The 17,994-nt window shown below is 39.2% G+C and overlaps 1 protein-coding gene across 1 annotated transcript; it reads left to right on the forward strand.

Moving 5' to 3' along the window:
* Positions 1-1,956: 1,956 nt before the first annotated feature.
* On the forward strand, positions 1,957-17,579 carry LOC133660561 (zinc finger protein 615-like). Its single transcript, XM_062064108.1, has 3 exons — positions 1,957-2,404; positions 7,519-7,695; positions 15,351-17,579. Exons 1-3 carry the CDS (start codon positions 2,299-2,301, stop codon positions 16,376-16,378), a joined length of 1,311 nt encoding a protein of 436 aa, XP_061920092.1. The 5' UTR covers positions 1,957-2,298; the 3' UTR covers positions 16,379-17,579.
* The last annotated feature ends 415 nt before the right edge of the window (positions 17,580-17,994 follow it).

Here is a 17,994-nt window from a genome sequence, read left to right on the forward strand (position 1 = left end):
GTCGTGCGCGCCTTTTGTTTATTCCTTTTTTGAGTGTTAAAATTAAATATGTAATTCACCTTCACGCCATGTCTGGTCCAAATCCTTTGCACCTCGGGAAAACAATCCACGCCATAGTCCAAGTCTTGACAGTTCTTCACCTTGTTGGAGGTACCCAACCCCAGCAGTTTCATATGCGCATTCACCCAACCCTTCTTTAGTGAAAAATAAAAAACTTTTTTTTTTTCAAATTCAAGACAAAGTTATATGTTTTTGGTAACACTTTAGTATGGGGAACATATTCCAGGTAACAAAGTCTTAATTCAGAGTTATTTGGTTAGGGTCAGGGTTAGAGGGTTAGGGTTATAATAAGGCCATGCCGAATAAGGCATTAATAAGTACTTAATAATGACCAGTTAAGAGCCAATATGTTACTAATTTGCATGTTAATAAGCAACTAATTAATGGTGAATATGTTCCCCATTCTAAAGTGTTACCATGTTTTTTTTACTGGTGCACTTGATGAAGCGTGCATGAACATCACCTTGTTCCAACAACAAAAGCAACACAGTACATAAACTCACAACAAACTACACACCTGCAAACCAGTCAGCTCTTGCCGTATCCGTAATACGCCGATAAGGAGAAGTTTGTATTTACACGATGAGTCGGGTGTGTCTTGACCTCCGCCGAAACCCTGGGGTTCGGCTGAACCCAGGTTAAGAACCACTGTTATTAACGGTAGGTTCCATGTCAGTAGGTGGCGCTAGTTTAATTATATACATATTTAAAAAAGACTGGGTTAAATAAAAGAATATTGAGTAGGTTCCACCTCCATGTCAGTAGGTGGCGCTAATTTAATTATATACATATTTAAAAAAGACTGGGTTAAATAAAAGAATATAGAGTAGGTTCCACCTCCATGTCAGTAGGTGGTGCTAATTTAATTATATACATATTTCCTTTTTTCTTTTCTTTCTTTAGTTTATTTCGAACATGAACACACTTACAGTATAATACATCACACAATTTCATATCATTTCAGGAGTAGGAAGAAGCAAAGCTTATTTAATCCTACCCCTTTCCCACTTCAGGGCGTTTACAAATATATAGAATCATTTACTGACCTTTTTACATAATTAAATAACATCTGTGAATTAGTATACACAACAGCTTTGTAATTGTAATTCATTAATTCAGTCATTATTAACATACTGAGATGAAGAATATTTTCAATAAGGTTGAAAGTATTTCTCATAATTCTTCTTCTTTGTACTTTGTAAGCACTATTCATTTGAAGAAGCTCTTAAAGTGGATCATATCAGTACAATGTTCAACTTCTTTACTTCATCCATTCCATCATTTAATTCCACATACTGACATGCTAAAGGTTCTAAGTGTTGTACGTGCATATAAATGTTTTAAATTATTTTTTCCTCTAAGGTTATATTTCTCCTCTTTAGTTGAGAAGAATTGTTGTACATTCTTTGGTAGCAGGTTATAGTTTGCTTTGTACATCATTTTAGCTGTTTGCAATTTTACCAAATCACCGAACTTTAATATTTTTGACTCAATAAATAAAGTGTTTGTATGTTCTCTATATCCAACATTATGTATCAGTCTAATTGATCTTTTTTGTAACACTGTTAGCGAATGTAGCGCACATTTGTAGTTATTTCCCATATTTCTGCACAATAAGTCAGATATGTAACGCTAGCGAGCAGTAGAGAATATGAAGTGATTTTTGGCCCAGGACGTATTTTGCTTTATTCATTATTGAAATGTTTTTTGCCACCTTATGTTGTATGTTTTGTATATGACATTTCCAGTTCATTTGATCATCTATTAATACTCCCAAAAATCTTGTTTATTTTACCCTTTCAATGTATTTAAAAAAGACAGGGTTAAATAAAAGAATATAGAGAAGGTTCCACCTCTATGTCAGTAGGTGGCGCTAATGCACACCAGAAGGTTGCTTGCCAACCGCCGTTAAACCACAGAAGAAGAAACAGGAAAAAAAAAAGCATGACTGACGAAGAAGATCTGAACGTGTAGTTTGTGTTTAAAGAATTAGTGCTCATTTATGTCGTAAACGTGTAGTTTGTGTTTGATGAATTAGTGCATACAAATACACATTTATGTCGTGGAATAGATTCAACCTTGTTAGTTGTATTCGGACACGTTAGTCTGAACGTCCCTTGCTAGCTTGGCTTGCTAGTTAGCCTAGCTTGTTAGCTGCTAACAAAGATACGCGGAAGTAATCAAGACGTCGCCTAGGAAACATCAAATGTGAGTTCAAAGTGTTGGGATTGTGTGAACATGTGTGAAAGAACGACAGCAGAGTACGAGGAGGAACTTTGTCCAACAAAAGAGGAGAAACATCAACTACTGGACGCTCTTTTACAAAAACATCAACACACAACAGGTTTGTTTACTTGTCAGCACACATGTATTTACAGTAGCACACATGTATTTACAGTAGCACACAGGTATTTACAGTAGGTGTTGTAACACACAACAGGTTTGTTTACTTGTCAGCACACATGTATTTACAGTAGCACACATGTATTTACAGTAGCACACATGTATTTACAGTAGGTGTTGTAACACACAACAGGTTTGTTTACTTGTCAGCACACATGTATTTACAGTAGCACACATGTATTTACAGTAGGTGTTGTAACACACAACAGGTTTGTTTACTTGTCAGCACACATGTATTTACAGTAGCACACATGTATTTACAGTAGCACACATGTATTTACAGTAGGTGTTGTTACACACAACAGGTTTGTTTACTTGTCAGCACACATGTATTTACAGTAGCACACATGTATTTACAGTAGGTGTTGTTACACACAACAGGTTTGTTTACTTGTCAGCACACATGTATTTACAGTAGCACACATGTATTTACAGTAGGTGTTGTTACACACAACAGGTTTGTTTACTTGTCAGCACACATGTATTTACAGTAGCACACATGTATTTAGAGTAGGTGTTGTTACACACAACAGGTTTGTTTACTTGTCAGCACACATGTATTTACAGTAGCACACATGTATTTACAGTAGCACACATGTATTTACAGTAGGTGTTGTTACACACAACAGGTTTGTTTACTTGTCAGCGCACATTTATTTACTTGTTAGCACACATGTATTTACAGTAGCACACATGTATTTACAGTAGGTGTTGTTACACACAACAGGTTTGTTTACTTGTCAGCACACATGTATTTACAGTAGCACACATGTATTTACAGTAGGTGTTGTTACACACAACAGGTTTGTTTACTTGTCAGCACACATGTATTTACAGTAGCACACATGCATTTACAGTAAGTGTTGTTACATACAACAGGTTTGTTTACTTGTTAGCACACATGTATTTACAGTAGCACACATGCATTTACAGTAGGTGTTGTTACACACAACAGGTTTGTTTACTTGTTAGCACACATGTATTTACAGTAGCACACATGTATTTACAGTAGGTGTTGTTACACACAACAGGTTTGTTTACTTGTTAGCACACATGTATTTACAGTAGCACACATGTATTTACAGTAGGTGTTGTTACCAGAGGTGGGTAGAGTAGCCAGAAATTGTACTCAAGTAAGAGTACTGTTACTTTAGAGATTTATTACTTTGATTGATTGATTGAGACTTTTATTAGTAGATTGCACAGTACAGTACATATTCAGTACAATTGACCACTAAATGGTAACACCCCAATACATTTTTCAACTTGGTTAAGTCGGGGTCCACGTAACTCGAGTAAAAGTACGGAGTAGTCACCCAAATATTTACTTGAGTAAAAGCAAAAAGTATGTTGTGTAAAAACTACTCAAGTCCTGAGTAACTGATGAGTAACCTGTTCGTTTAATGATGACGGCAACAAATAATGCACAAAAACATAAAAATAGCAATGAGCAAATTCAGAGGCAGGAATATCTCTTAAGCAACTAAAACAATAATATATATGAAATAATAATACATTAACATAAAAAAGATGAAGGCAAATTGAGCCACAATAACTTAACAGCACCATAGGCTCAGTAGGCAGAGATTACAAAGGAAAATAACAAGTTAGCCTTTACGCAAACCATAAACTGATAGGTGTGGGCTGCACCTGGGAACACACTGATTGCTGTTTCTATGCATGCGTGTGTGTGTGTGTGTGTGTGTGTGTGTGTGTGTGTGTGTCTATGAGGCTGCAGTGCGTTAACAAATGTCCCCACACGATGTACATTTGACAGTGATTCATAGCAGGGAAGCTAACATCAGCCTACGGTGACAGCCAAAATATCTAATAACGTTACTTACTGCTAAGGCTGCAGCTAACGATTATTTTTCTATCGATTAATTTATAGATTATTTTTTTCGATTAATCGGTTAATCTATAGATTATTTTTTTCAATTAATCTATAGATTATTTTTCCTTTTACCGATTATTTTTTTAATTCAAAATGAAGATGAAAAAATAAATGTAGGCCAGTTTTTTCAAAAGGCATGGCTTTTATTTACAAAAAAAAAGAAGTATGGCCACTCAGTCAACATTGACAACAACATGACAAAATATTCTGTAACAATGTAAACATTTAAAACTTTTAACATTTAACAAAATTAAAAGTAGCTTATTTGCTTTTTAATGTGCAAATATAAAAGTCAACCTCCAGTGCAAATCTTAATATTCTGCAATAGTATAAGCATTTAAAAAGTAAAAGTATTGCTTATTTTGCTTTAAAATGTGCAAAAATAAAGATAAACATCCAATACAAAAAAGTGCAAAACGAAATATTCTGTAACAACAGTGTAAACATTTCAACAAAAGTGAAAGTATTGCTTATTTGCTAAAATGTGCAAAAATAAAGATAAACATCCAATACAAAAAAGGGCCAATCTAAATATTCTGGAGCACTGTAAACATTAAGTATTGCTTTTAAAATGTGCAAAATAAACATCCAGTCCAACACAGTACACAATAACCAATTCTACTCATTCCAGTGAGTGACTAACAGTTGTAATGAAGAAAGGTTAGCATGTCTACATGCTCTGCTTCTTTTCTTGTTTACATTCCAGTGAGTGACTAACAGTTGTAATGAAGAAAGGTTAGCATGTCTACATGCTCTGCTTCTTTTCTTGTTTACATTCCAGTGAGTGACTAACAGTTGTAATGAAGAAAGGTTAGCATGTCTACATGCTCTGCTTCTTTTCTGGTTTACAATATTCCCAGCAGCTGAAAATAGGCACTCAGAAGGGGTCGATGTGGCTGGAACTGAGAGGTAATTAGCCTTCACCTCAAGCCAGGACTGCGAGTGAGCTGAGCTGCAGTTGAAGTTTCTAGAAGGTCAACGGGCAAACCCCGTTTCCATATGAGTTGGGAAATGGTGTTAGATGTAAATATAAACGGAATACAATGATTTGCAAATCATTTTCAAGCCATATTCAGTTGAATATGCTACAAAGACAACATATTTCATGTTCAAACTCATAAACTTTATTTTTTTTTTTGCAAATAATAATTAACTTAGAATTTGATGGCAGCAACACGTGACAAAGAAGTTGGGAAAGGTGGCAATAAATACTGATAAAGTTGAGGAATGCTCATCAAACACTTATTTGGAACATCCCACAGGTGAACAGGCTAATTGGGAACAGGTGGGTGCCATGATTGGGTATAAAAGTAGATTCCATGAAATGCTCAGTCATTCACAAACAAGGATGGGGCGAGGGTCACCACTTTGTCAACAAATGCCTGAGCAAATTGTTGAACAGTTTAAGAACAACCTTTCTCAAGCAGCTATTGCAAGGAATTGAGGGATTTCACCATCTACGCTCCGTAATATCATCAAAGGGTTGAGAGAATGTGGAGAAATCACTGCACGTAAGCAGCTAAGCCCGTGACCTTCCATCCCTCAGGCTGTACTGCATCAACAAGCCACATCAGTGTGTAAAGGATATCACCACATGGGCTCAGGAACACTTCAGAAAACCACTGTCAGTAACTACAGTTGGTCGCTACATCTGTAAGTGCAAGTTAAAACTCTCCTATGAAAGGCCAAAACCGTTTATCAACAACACCCAGAAACGCCGTCGGCTTCGCTGGGCCTGAGCTCATCTAAGATGGACTGATACAAAGTGGAAAAGTGTTCTGTGGTCTGACGAGTCCACATTTCAAATTGTTTTTGGAAACTGTGGACGTCGTGTCCTCCGGACCAAAGAGGAAAAGAACCATCCGGATTGTTCTAGTCGCAAAGTGTAAAAGGCAGCATGTGTGATGGTATGGGGGTGTATTAGTGGTCAAGACATGGGTAACTTACACATCTGTGAAGGCACCATTAATGCTGAAAGGTACATACAGCTTTTGGAGCAACATATGTTGTTACCATGGACGCCCCTGCTTATTTCAGCAAGACAATGCCAAGCCACGTGTTACATCAACGTGGCTTCATAGTAAAAGAGTGCGGGTACTAGACTGGCCTGCCTGTAGTCCAGACATTGAAAATGTGTGGCACCTGCAATAGCAGAAGGGAGACCCCCGGACTGTTGAACAACTTAAGCTGTACATCAAGCAAGAATGGGAAAGAATTCCACTTCAAAAATGTGTCTCCTCACTTCCCAAACCAAAACTGAGTGTTGTTCAAAGGAAAGGCCATGTAACACAGTGGTGAACATGCCCTTTCACAACTACTTTGGCACGTGTTGCAGCCATGAAAATCAAAGTTAATTATTATTTGCACAAAAATAATAAAGTTTATGAGTTTGAACATGAAATATGTTGTCTTTGTAGCATATTCAACTGAATATGGCTTGAAAAGGATTTGCAAATCATTGTATTCCGTTTATATTTACATCTAACACAACTTCCCAACTCATATGGAAACAGGGTTTGTACATTCTGCGTGTCTCATTAAAAAAAAAAGGGAAAATACCATTCTGTTTTTTTAAGCAGTTTGTCATAACTTTTTTAGCATTCAATGAGACATTATTGTGAGGTTTTGTATTAGTCTTCCTAAAAATAGATATACCGGCCCCCAGACATATTTTTTTCTCTAAACTTGGCCCCTCGAGTCAAAATAATTGCCCAGGCCTGGTCTATAAGAAGATAAATGTCTTTTAGGGATGATGCACTGCCTTTTATATTGTTCATGAAAAGGAGACACCATATTTATGACTTGTTGATGTTCCTCTCAGTTTGTAACAATGTCTATCAACAGTTTCACACAAAACTCACAGTCACCAAATATATTTGACATTGTAATCAATATAATTGATAGTTTCATAGCTAATTGCACTTCCTGAAAACTGACCAACATGCATCAGTAAGTGAAAGTAAACATTTATTGTCAATCATCTTTAAATGATGAAAATAACTTTCCTTCAGTGTGTGGTAGATGGCCTGCAAGTGAATGTGCTCTTGTTGATGGACATACTCCATATAAACACCACGTAGTAAACCATGTTTTGTAAGAGTTCCTTTTGGCCCAGGCAACTAAATGACCGTCAAGAAAATGATTTGTGATTATTCCAACAGACATCCAACAGGCTCTCCACATGAAAGAGGAAGAGGAGGAGCCACACATCAAGGAGGAAGAGGAGGAAGTGTGGATCAGTCAGGAGGAGACTGATGTCAGCAAGTTTCCACTGACTCTTGTGTCTGTGAAAACTGAAGACAAACCACCTGAGTCCTCCCAGCTTCATCACAGTCCAGGTAAGGAGAATATCCAGGTAACATTTCATTCTCACTCTTCACTTTGTTGTAGAAGACGTATGTCCTCTCATCTAAGTAGACTTCCTAATCATTTCAATACCAAGGCCTAAGAATGTCCTCATTTCAATCAAAATCTGGTAAGAAATGTGAGATACTTCCTTGGAAGGTCTCAACAATTCTATGAAGATTAATTAATTGAAAATAACTGCAGAATGTATGGATCATGTGTGTGTTACAGCAGAGTTTAGCTAGCAGCGGATATTAGGGAAGCCCACACACAGCAGAGTTATTTGTGGACATCTTTGCACTATGTTGACCTCTCTGTCGGTTTACCTGCTGTTGTTCCCAAACTCTTCACTTTTCTTGCAATAATAATTTGTACTATGCTTACCTGCTGTCGGTTTACCTGCTGTTGTTCCCAAACTCTTCACTTTTCTTACAATAAGAATTTGCACTATGTTTACCTGCTGTTGTTCCCAAACTCTTCACTTTTCTTACAATAATAATTAGCACTATGCTGACCCTCTCGGTCAGTTTACCTGCTGTTGTTCCCAAACTCTTCACTTTTCTTACAATAAGAATTTGCACTATGTTTACCTGCTGTTGTTCCCAAACTCTTCACTTTTCTTACAATAATAATTTGCACTATGTTGACCTCTCTGTCAGTTTACCTGCTGTTGTTCCCAAACTCTTCACTTTTCTTACAATAAGAATTTGCACTATGTTGACCTCTCTGTCAGTTTACCTGCTGTTGTTCCCAAACTCTTCACTTTTCTTACAATAATAATTTGCACTACGTTTACCTGCTGTTGTTCCCAAACTCTTCACTTTTCTTACAATAATAATTTGCGCTACGTTTACCTGCTGTTGTTCCCAAACTCTTCACTTTTCTTACAATAATAATTTGCACTATGCTGACCCTCTTGGTCAGTTTACCTGCTGTTGTTCCCAAACTCTTCACTTTTCTTACAATAAGAATTTGCACTATGTTTACCTGCTGTTGTTCCCAAACTCTTCACTTTTCTTACAATAAGAATTTGCACTATGTTTACCTGCTGTTGTTCCCAAACTCTTCACTTTTCTTACAATAAGAATTTGCACTATGTTGACCTCTCGGTCAGTTTACCTGCTGTTTTTTCCAAACTCTTCACTTTTCTTACAATAAGAATTTGCACTACGTTTACCTGCTGTTGTTCCCAAACTCTTCACTTTTCTTACAATAAGAATTAGCACTATGCTGACCTCTCTGTCGGTTTACCTGCTGTTGTTCCCAAACTCGTCACTTTTCTTACAATAAGAATTTGCACTATGTTGACCTCTCGGTCAGTTTACCTGCTGTTGTTCCCAAACTCTTCACTTTTCTTACAATAAGAATTTGCACTATGTTGACCTCTCGGTCAGTTTACCTGCTGTTTTTTCCAAACTCTTCACTTTTCTTACAATAAGAATTTGCACTACGTTTACTTGCTGTTGTTCCCAAACTCTTCACTTTTCTTACAATAAGAATTTGCACTACGTTTACCTGCTGTTGTTCCCAAACTCTTCACTTTTCTTACAATAATAATTTGCACTATGCTTACCTGCTGTCGGTTTACCTGCTGTTGTTCCCAAACTCTTCACTTTTCTTACAATAATAATTTGCACTACGTTTACCTGCTGTTGTTCCCAAACTCTTCACTTTTCTTACAATAATAATTTGCACTACGTTTACCTGCTGTTGTTCCCAAACTCTTCACTTTTCTTGCAATAATAATTTGTACTATGCTTACCTGCTGTCGGTTTACCTGCTGTTGTTCCCAAACTCTTCACTTTTCTTACAATAAGAATTTGCACTATGTTTACCTGCTGTTGTTCCCAAACTCTTCACTTTTCTTACAATAATAATTAGCACTATGCTGACCCTCTCGGTCAGTTTACCTGCTGTTGTTCCCAAACTCTTCACTTTTCTTACAATAAGAATTTGCACTATGTTTACCTGCTGTTGTTCCCAAACTCTTCACTTTTCTTACAATAATAATTAGCACTATGCTGACCCTCTCGGTCAGTTTACCTGCTGTTGTTCCCAAACTCTTCACTTTTCTTACAATAATAATTTACACTATGTTGACCTCTCTGTCATTTACCTGCTGTTGTTCCCAAACTCTTCACTTTTCTTACAATAAGAATTTGCACTATGTTGACCTCTCTGTCAGTTTACCTGCTGTTGTTCCCAAACTCTTCACTTTTCTGACAATAATAATTTGCACTACGTTTACCTGCTGTTGTTCCCAAACTCTTCACTTTTCTTACAATAATAATTTGCGCTACGTTTACCTGCTGTTGTTCCCAAACTCTTCACTTTTCTTACAATAATAATTTGCACTATGTTTACCTGCTGTTGTTCCCAAACTCTTCACTTTTCTTACAATAATAATTTGCACTATGTTTACCTGCTGTTGTTCCCAAACTCTTCACTTTTCTTAGAATAAAGTTGACTTGGGAATATTTAGGAGCCGGGAAATTTCACCACTGGATTTGTTGCACAGGTGGCATCCTGTGACAGCTCCACGCTGGAAATCACTGAGAGCGGCCCATTCTTTCACAAATGTTTGTAGAAACAGTCTCCATGCCTAAGTGCTTGATTTGATACACCTGTGATTAGTGATTAGGACACCTGATTCTCATCATTTGGATGGCTGGCCAAATACTTTTGTCAATATAGTGTATGTTTCAAGCCTTTATCTTATCCGAGAGTTGGACGTTTCTATGGTAATAATGAGATGGTAAAAGACTGTTAATGATCTGATGTTGATGTGCTAGAACATCATTTGTGGGTGATGCAGTATTTCCTTTGTGGGTGCTACAGTATTTCCAGACCACAGTCCGGTCATGTTTGACTGTTATTTGAACAACAAGGTGACATTGTCTGTTCCTGGGCACCTCGGGTGTTTGCTGCTAGTTTCTTTCTTCAGCTCACTTCTGCAGTGCAGACTGAAATGAGCACGTTTGCCTCTTCTGACACAGATCAGCTAATGGGCTCATCTGTTTCTATTTGCACCAATGTGCTGGATAGGTTAGCTCCCCTGAAAGCGATCCAAACATAAAGGTGTGGCTCAATGACGTCACGCGAGTGTGGTAAGACAGAACGCAGCTGGAAGAAGAACGGACTGCAGGTGACATACCAAGTCTTTAGAGACAGTTGGAGAAAGTATCATGATGCTTGCTTTCTGTGTCCTTGTCTTTGTCTGAACTTTTGTGAAGCCTCTTTTCTTGCGCTGTCCTCAAATCTAAACATCAAATATGAATATGATCAGCTGGACTCTCGACGTAATTGACACAGTCTTTTTGACAAGGAAAAGAGGTTCGGGGGAGCCTGGCTGCCCTGATGGAACCGTTGCTGCGGGGTACGTGAGAGATTCCTGGGATGAATGGAGACTCATGTGCCTCTCAGTCCTTTCCATCGAGGACGTGGAAGACATCTACCTATTTGGAACCGTGATCACGGGGCACCTGCTGATACAGCTGGGCATTGCTCAGCTGTATCGTCAAATTCGGAAGACGATGGCAGCCACTGAAGGGGCCCGACGGCTGTTCAACGCAATGGAAGGATTGGGTCGGGCTGTGGGAACACAGACTGGAGCGATTTCTGATTTGAATCGCAATATGGATTTCATCTTGCAGAAGTTTGCTGAGAAGGAATAATTCAATTGAATTTGAGAGATCCAGCACGGACACACAGAACAGGCCAGTCATTGTTTGGACTGCTCAAAGAAAAACACCATCTTAATCTACGATTTGACTCCCTCAAATGGCCTTGATGCAGGAACAGGCTGTTCTGAAGAACTCCCCCGAGGACTCCTCAAAGATGGACGCATTTGACCTTTCTTTTTTTCAACAAGCACCTGGTGTCGAACTTTGAGATCGGCCCCAGTCCACAAAAACACTTCAACATCACACCCAAGTTGATTGGGCATACACGCACGCACCCGCCCCTTCCCCAACCACCGCCTTCACCACCGCTTGTTTGCTCCAACTGCCCCTCCCTCTGTTGCGACTTTGTTGTGACTAAATGTAACGTGTTTATGTTTGCATTGCAAATGAGGTTTTTTCCCTTGGACTCAGTCTGGACCCCCTCTTGTGGATCCAGCCTTTGACTGATATTTTTTTTACTCTCCCCCCTTTCCCAATATCACCTTTTTCTAACCTTTTTTTTAAGGAGCGCCGTAAAAATGGCTGCACCGTCGGTCTGCTTCTCCCAAATTCTACTCAGACCACCCCCAGAAATGGAAGTTACTTGTGTAAATGTCCACACAAATCAAACATTAAAACATTCACTTTGACTTACAAGATGACATAAATGACACATTACAGGGTCCCCTATTTATATTTTATCAATCAATCAATGTTTATTTATATAGCCCTAAATCACAAGTGTCTCAAAGGGCTGCACAAGCCACAACCACATCCTCGGTACAGAGCCCACATACGGGCAAGGAAAAACTCACCCCAGTGGGACGTCGATGTGAATGACTATGAGAAACCTTGGAGAGGACCGCATATGTGGGTAACCCCCCCCCCCCCCCCCCCCCTTAGGGGAGACCGAAAGCAATGGATGTCGAGTGGGTCTGACATAATATTGTGAAAGTCCAGTCCATAGTGGATCCAACACATCAGCGAGAGTCCAGTCCACAGTGGATCTAACATAATAGTGAGAGTCCAGTCCATAGTGGATCTAACATATTAGTGAAAGTCCAGTCCATAGTGGATCTAACATAATAGTGAGAGTCCAGTCCATAGTGGATCTAACATAATAGTGAGAGTCCAGTCCATAGTGGATCTAACATATTAGTGAAAGTCCAGTCCATAGTGGATCTAACATAATAGTGAGAGTCCAGTCCACAGTGGATCTAACATAATAGTGAGAGTCCAGTCCATAGTGGATCTAACATATTAGTGAAAGTCCAGTCCATAGTGGATCTAACATAATAGTGAGAGTCCAGTCCATAGTGGATCTAACATAATAGTGAGAGTCCAGTCCATAGTGGATCTAACATAATAGTGAGAGTCCAGTCCATAGTGGATCTAACATAATAGTGAGAGTCCAGTCCATAGTGGATCTAACATAATAGTGAGAGTCCAGTCCATAGTGGATCTAACATAATAGTGAGAGTCCAGTCCATAGTGGATCTAACATAATAGTGAGAGTCCAGTCCATAGTGGATCTAACATAATAGTGAGAGTCCAGTCCATAGTGGATCTAACATAATAGTGAGAGTCCAGTCCATAGTGGATCTAACATAATAGTGAAAGTCCAGTCCATAGTGGATCTAACATAATAGTGAGAGTCCAGTCCATAGTGGATCTAACATAATAGTGAGAGTCCAGTCCATAGTGGATCTAACATAATAGTGAGAGTCCAGTCCATAGTGGATCTAACATAATAGTGAAAGTCCAGTCCATAGTGGATCTAACATAATAGTGAGAGTCCAGTCCATAGTGGATCTAACATAATAGTGAGAGTCCAGTCCATAGTGGATCTAACATAATAGTGAGAGTCCAGTCCATAGTGGATCTAACATAATAGTGTGAGAGTCCAGTCCATAGTGGATCTAACATAATAGTGAGAGTCCAGTCCATAGTGGATCTAACATAATAGTGAGAGTCCAGTCCATAGTGGATCTAACATAATAGTGAGAGTCCAGTCCATAGTGGATCTAACATAATAGTGAGAGTCCAGTCCATAGTGGATCTAACATAATAGTGAGAGTCCAGTCCATAGTGGATCTAACATAATAGTGAGAGTCCAGTCCATAGTGGATCTAACGTAATAGTTAGAGTCCAGTCCATAGTGGATCTAACATAATAGTGAAAGTCCAGTCCATAGTGGATCTAACATAATAGTGAGAGTCCAGTCCATAGTGGATCTAACATAATTGTGAGAGTCCAGTCCATAGTGGATCTAACATAATAGTGAGAGTCCAGTCCATAGTGGATCTAACATAATAGTGAGAGTCCAGTCCATAGTGGATCTAACATAATAGTGAGAGTCCAGTCCATAGTGGATCTAACATTATAGTGAAAGTCCAGTCCATAGTGGATCTAACATAATAGTGAGAGTCCAGTCCATAGTGGATCTAACATAATAGTGAGAGTCCAGTCCATAGTGGATCTAACATAATTGTGAGAGTCCAGTCCATAGTTGATCTAACATAATAGTGAGAGTCCAGTCCATAGTGGATCTAACATAATAGTGAGAGTCCAGTCCATAGTGGATCTAACATAATAGTGAAAGTCCAGTCCATAGTGGATCTAACATAATAGTGAGAGTCCAGTCCATAGTGGATCTAACATAATAGTGAGAGTCCAGTCCATAGTGGATCTAACATAATTGTGAGAGTCCAGTCCATAGTGGATCTAACATAATAGTGAGAGTCCAGTCCATAGTGGATCTAACATAATAGTGAGAGTCCAGTCCATAGTGGGGCCAGCAAGAAACCATCCCGAGCGGAGACGGGTCAGCAGCACAGAGATGTCCCCAAGTAATGCACAGGTGAGCGGTCTACCCCGGGTCCCGACTCTGGACAGCCAGCCCTTCATCCATGGCCACCGGACCTGTGTGTCCCCCCCTCCACAAGAGAGAGGGGAGCAGAGGAGAAAAGAAAAGAAACGGCAGATCAACTGGTCTAAAAAGGAGGTCTATTTAAAGGCTAGATTATACAAATGAGTTTTAAGATGAGACTTAAATGCTTCTACTGAGGTAGCATCTCTAACTGTTACTGGGAGGGCATTCCAGAGTATTGGAGCCCGAATAGAAAACGCTCTATAGCCTGCAGACTTTTTTTGGGCTCTGGGAATCACTAATAAGCCGGAGTTCTTTGAAGGCAGATTTGTTGCCGGGACATATGGTACAATACAATCAGCAAGATAGGCAGGAGCTAGACCGTGTAGTATTTTATACGTAAGTAGTAAAACCTTAAAAGTCGCATCTTAAGTGCACAGGAAGCCAGTGCAGGTGAGCCAGTATAGGTATACAGTATATGTAGGTATATATGTATATACAGTATAGGCGTAATATGATCAAACTTTCTTGTTCTTGTCAAAAGTCTAGCAGCCGCATTTTGTACCAACTGTAATCTTTTAATGCTAGACACAGGGAGACCCCAAAATAATACGTTACAGTAATCAAAAAGGTAATCAGAAAGGTCAACCAACAAACGAGATTCCTCTATAGAATCTCCTCTCTGGTCAACAAAAGCACCATGAATATTCTGGCGGGAACTCTCGTTCAACCCTTTTTCCATTACGCATGCACCTCCTGGTACCCTAGCACCTCCAAAACCCTCAAATCTAGACTCCAAACATCCCAGAACAAGCTAGTCAGGTTACTTCTAGACCTCCACCCCAGATCACACCTCACTCCTACCCACTTCTCCAAAGTGGGCTGGCTCAGGGTGGAGGACAGAGTTAAACAACTTGCACTGAGCCTAGTCTATAAAATCCACTACACCTCCCTGATACTGAAGTACATGTCAGCATTTCCGTTTTCTTGGCGTTGAGTTGCAAAAAGTTAGCGGACATCCATTGTTTAACTTCATTAAGACACGCCTCCATTTGATGTAGTGTATAATGGTTGATACTGTACGTCTGAGTTCAAATGTATGGTCTATGTTTTGCAGACATCCAGCAGATGATTGGACTTGAAGACGGACGTGAGGATCCACAGCCAGGCCATTTTCAAGAGAGACAGAATGATCCACATTTGAAAGAGGAAGAGGGGGAGCCACTGCCCCCACATATTAAAGAGGAAGAGGAGCATCCACAGCCCCCAAGTGTTAAAGAGGAAGAGGAGGAGCCACAGGCATCCCATGTGAAAGAGGAAGAGGAGGAAGTGTGGATCAGTCAGTGTGTTGTAGGGCAGGAGGAGGCGGATCTCAGCAAGTTTCCACTGACTGTGAAGACTGGAGACCATGGAGAGAAACCACCTGAGTCCTCACAGCTTCATCACAGTCCAAGCCAGGAGAGCAAGGCCGTGGAAGCTTCAAGCTGCAGCTCACCACACCACATGACAACAGAAGCTGATGGAGACCACTATGGAGGATCACCAGCAGACCAGATCTTCGCTCCACTATCAGATAGTGACGACACCACGTCACACCTCGACATAAACATGGAAGCACACAGGAGAACACACAGAGGGGAAAAACCCTTTAGTTGTTCAGTTTGTGGTAGGAGATTCTCTGACAAAAGTAATATGAAATCACACATGAAAACACACACAGGAGAAAAACCGTTCAGTTGTTCAGTTTGCGGTAAAATGTTCTCTAACAAACGCAATATGCTAATACACATGAGAAAATACACAGGAGAAAAACCCTTCAGTTGTCCGGTGTGCACTAAAACATTCTCCAGCAAAAGTATTATGGCCGGACACATGGGAACGCACACGGGAGAAAAACCTTTCGGTTGTTCAGTCTGTGGTAATGCATTTTCTCGGAAGGCTCATCTAAAGAATCACATGAGAACACACACGGGAGAAAAACATTTCAGTTGCTCGGTTTGCTGCAAAAGATTCTCTTCAAAAAGTAATTTGAACTCACACATGAGAACGCACTCGGTAGAAAAGCCCTTTGCTTGTTTAGTCTGTGGGAAAGGCTTTGCTGTAAAATATAATTTGGCTCGACATACGAGAGTACACACAGAATAAAAACATGTCCGTTTGTGCTAATAGATTCTCTTCTAAAAGTAATGGGAAATCCCACACCAGAGAAACCTGTTCCTTGTTCAGTTTCGCAGAAGGGTTTGTTGTAAAACCCTGTGTGACTTTGTATATGAGAATATACACAGGAGAAAAACCTTTGAGTTGCTCAATGTGCGGTTAGAAAATGATGGAGGAAAGTCATAAGCAAATACAGAAGTACACATGAAGTAGAACAATAGTACCTTTTATGTAAACACTTTCAAAGGTTACAACTTCAGGGGTTGTCCCTTTTTAAGCTTGCCTGGTTTGGGTTTGAGTTGATTTTCTTGTAAGTTGCTCGGTTCTTTCTTTTTTGTCTTAAATGTCCTTCCTGTTTGCCACACATTTCAATTGTACTTGATGTGCAAAGAATCTCGTCTGTTTTGTTCTTCCGGTGCACGAGCAGCTGTCTTGTTAGTTTGTGAGGTTTTACTGCTGTGTTTGTTTTGTGTCCTTTCAAGACTTGTTTTATTGTCTCTGTTAGTCCTGCATGTACGACACCGTTATGACATCTTCAATGTCAGCCTGGTGACTGAGAGCCTCAGAACAGATGCTGGTGTAGGAACATCCTTTCCATGCACTAAATGAGTGATTCCTCAAATGATTCTGTTTCTTCTATTTTCACAATTGCTTGTAGTTCTAGTTCTACTAGTAGAAAGATTCATTTATGATTGTTTATCAAAATATAACTATAGATGTCAACATTGTGTATGTGCTGAAACATTCATTTATGATTGTTTATCAAAATATAACCATAGATGTCAACATTGTGTATGTGCTGAAACATTCATTTATTATTGTTTATCAAAATATAACCATAGATGTCAACATTGTGTATGTGCTGAAACATTCATTTATTATTGTTTATCAAAATATAACCATAGATGTCAACATTGTGTACGTGCTGAAAGATTCATTTATGATTGTTTATCAACTATAGATGTCAACATTGTGTATGTGCTGAAAGATTCATTTATGATTGTTTATCAACTATAGATGTCAACATTGTGTATGTGCTGAAAGATTCATTTATGATTGTTTATCAACTATAGATGTCAACATTGTGTATGTGCTGAAACATTCATTTGATTGTTGCCTTTGGTAAAAACGTTTAGGTTTTGCTCACATTTAATTTCTTCATTTAGACTTGCTGAGTTGGTGCTTAATATCAAGATAATGACTTAAGTTGTAAATAATAAAAGTTAAAAGTATATCAAACCTTTTAACCCTTGGACTGGACTGTGAGCTACTTTCCTCATCGTTTTGTAAAATCTTGCACCCTTCGTCCCTTTTTAATAACCTCTTGAGGAACTCTGAAGAACTGCGTATCCCTTTCGCGATTTGAACGTTTCGTACAGCCAAAAAACAACACAAGCATAGGGCATTTTTTCTAGGAAAAACTTGCTAAATGGCGCAGAGTACCCATTGAAAACAGCTAGCTTGACCACCACACGTATTCATTGGGCCGGATGTGATGTCAGTAACATCCCAGCTATATTCCAGCCTTAATTCAAAGCCGAAGAAGAAATACAGCTCTTTGTAATCCTACATTTGACCAGCAGGTGGTGCATGATTGAAGCTTT

The sequence above is a fragment of the Entelurus aequoreus genome, linkage group LG11, assembly GCF_033978785.1.
Source record: "Entelurus aequoreus isolate RoL-2023_Sb linkage group LG11, RoL_Eaeq_v1.1, whole genome shotgun sequence".
Taxonomy (NCBI): domain Eukaryota; kingdom Metazoa; phylum Chordata; class Actinopteri; order Syngnathiformes; family Syngnathidae; genus Entelurus; species Entelurus aequoreus.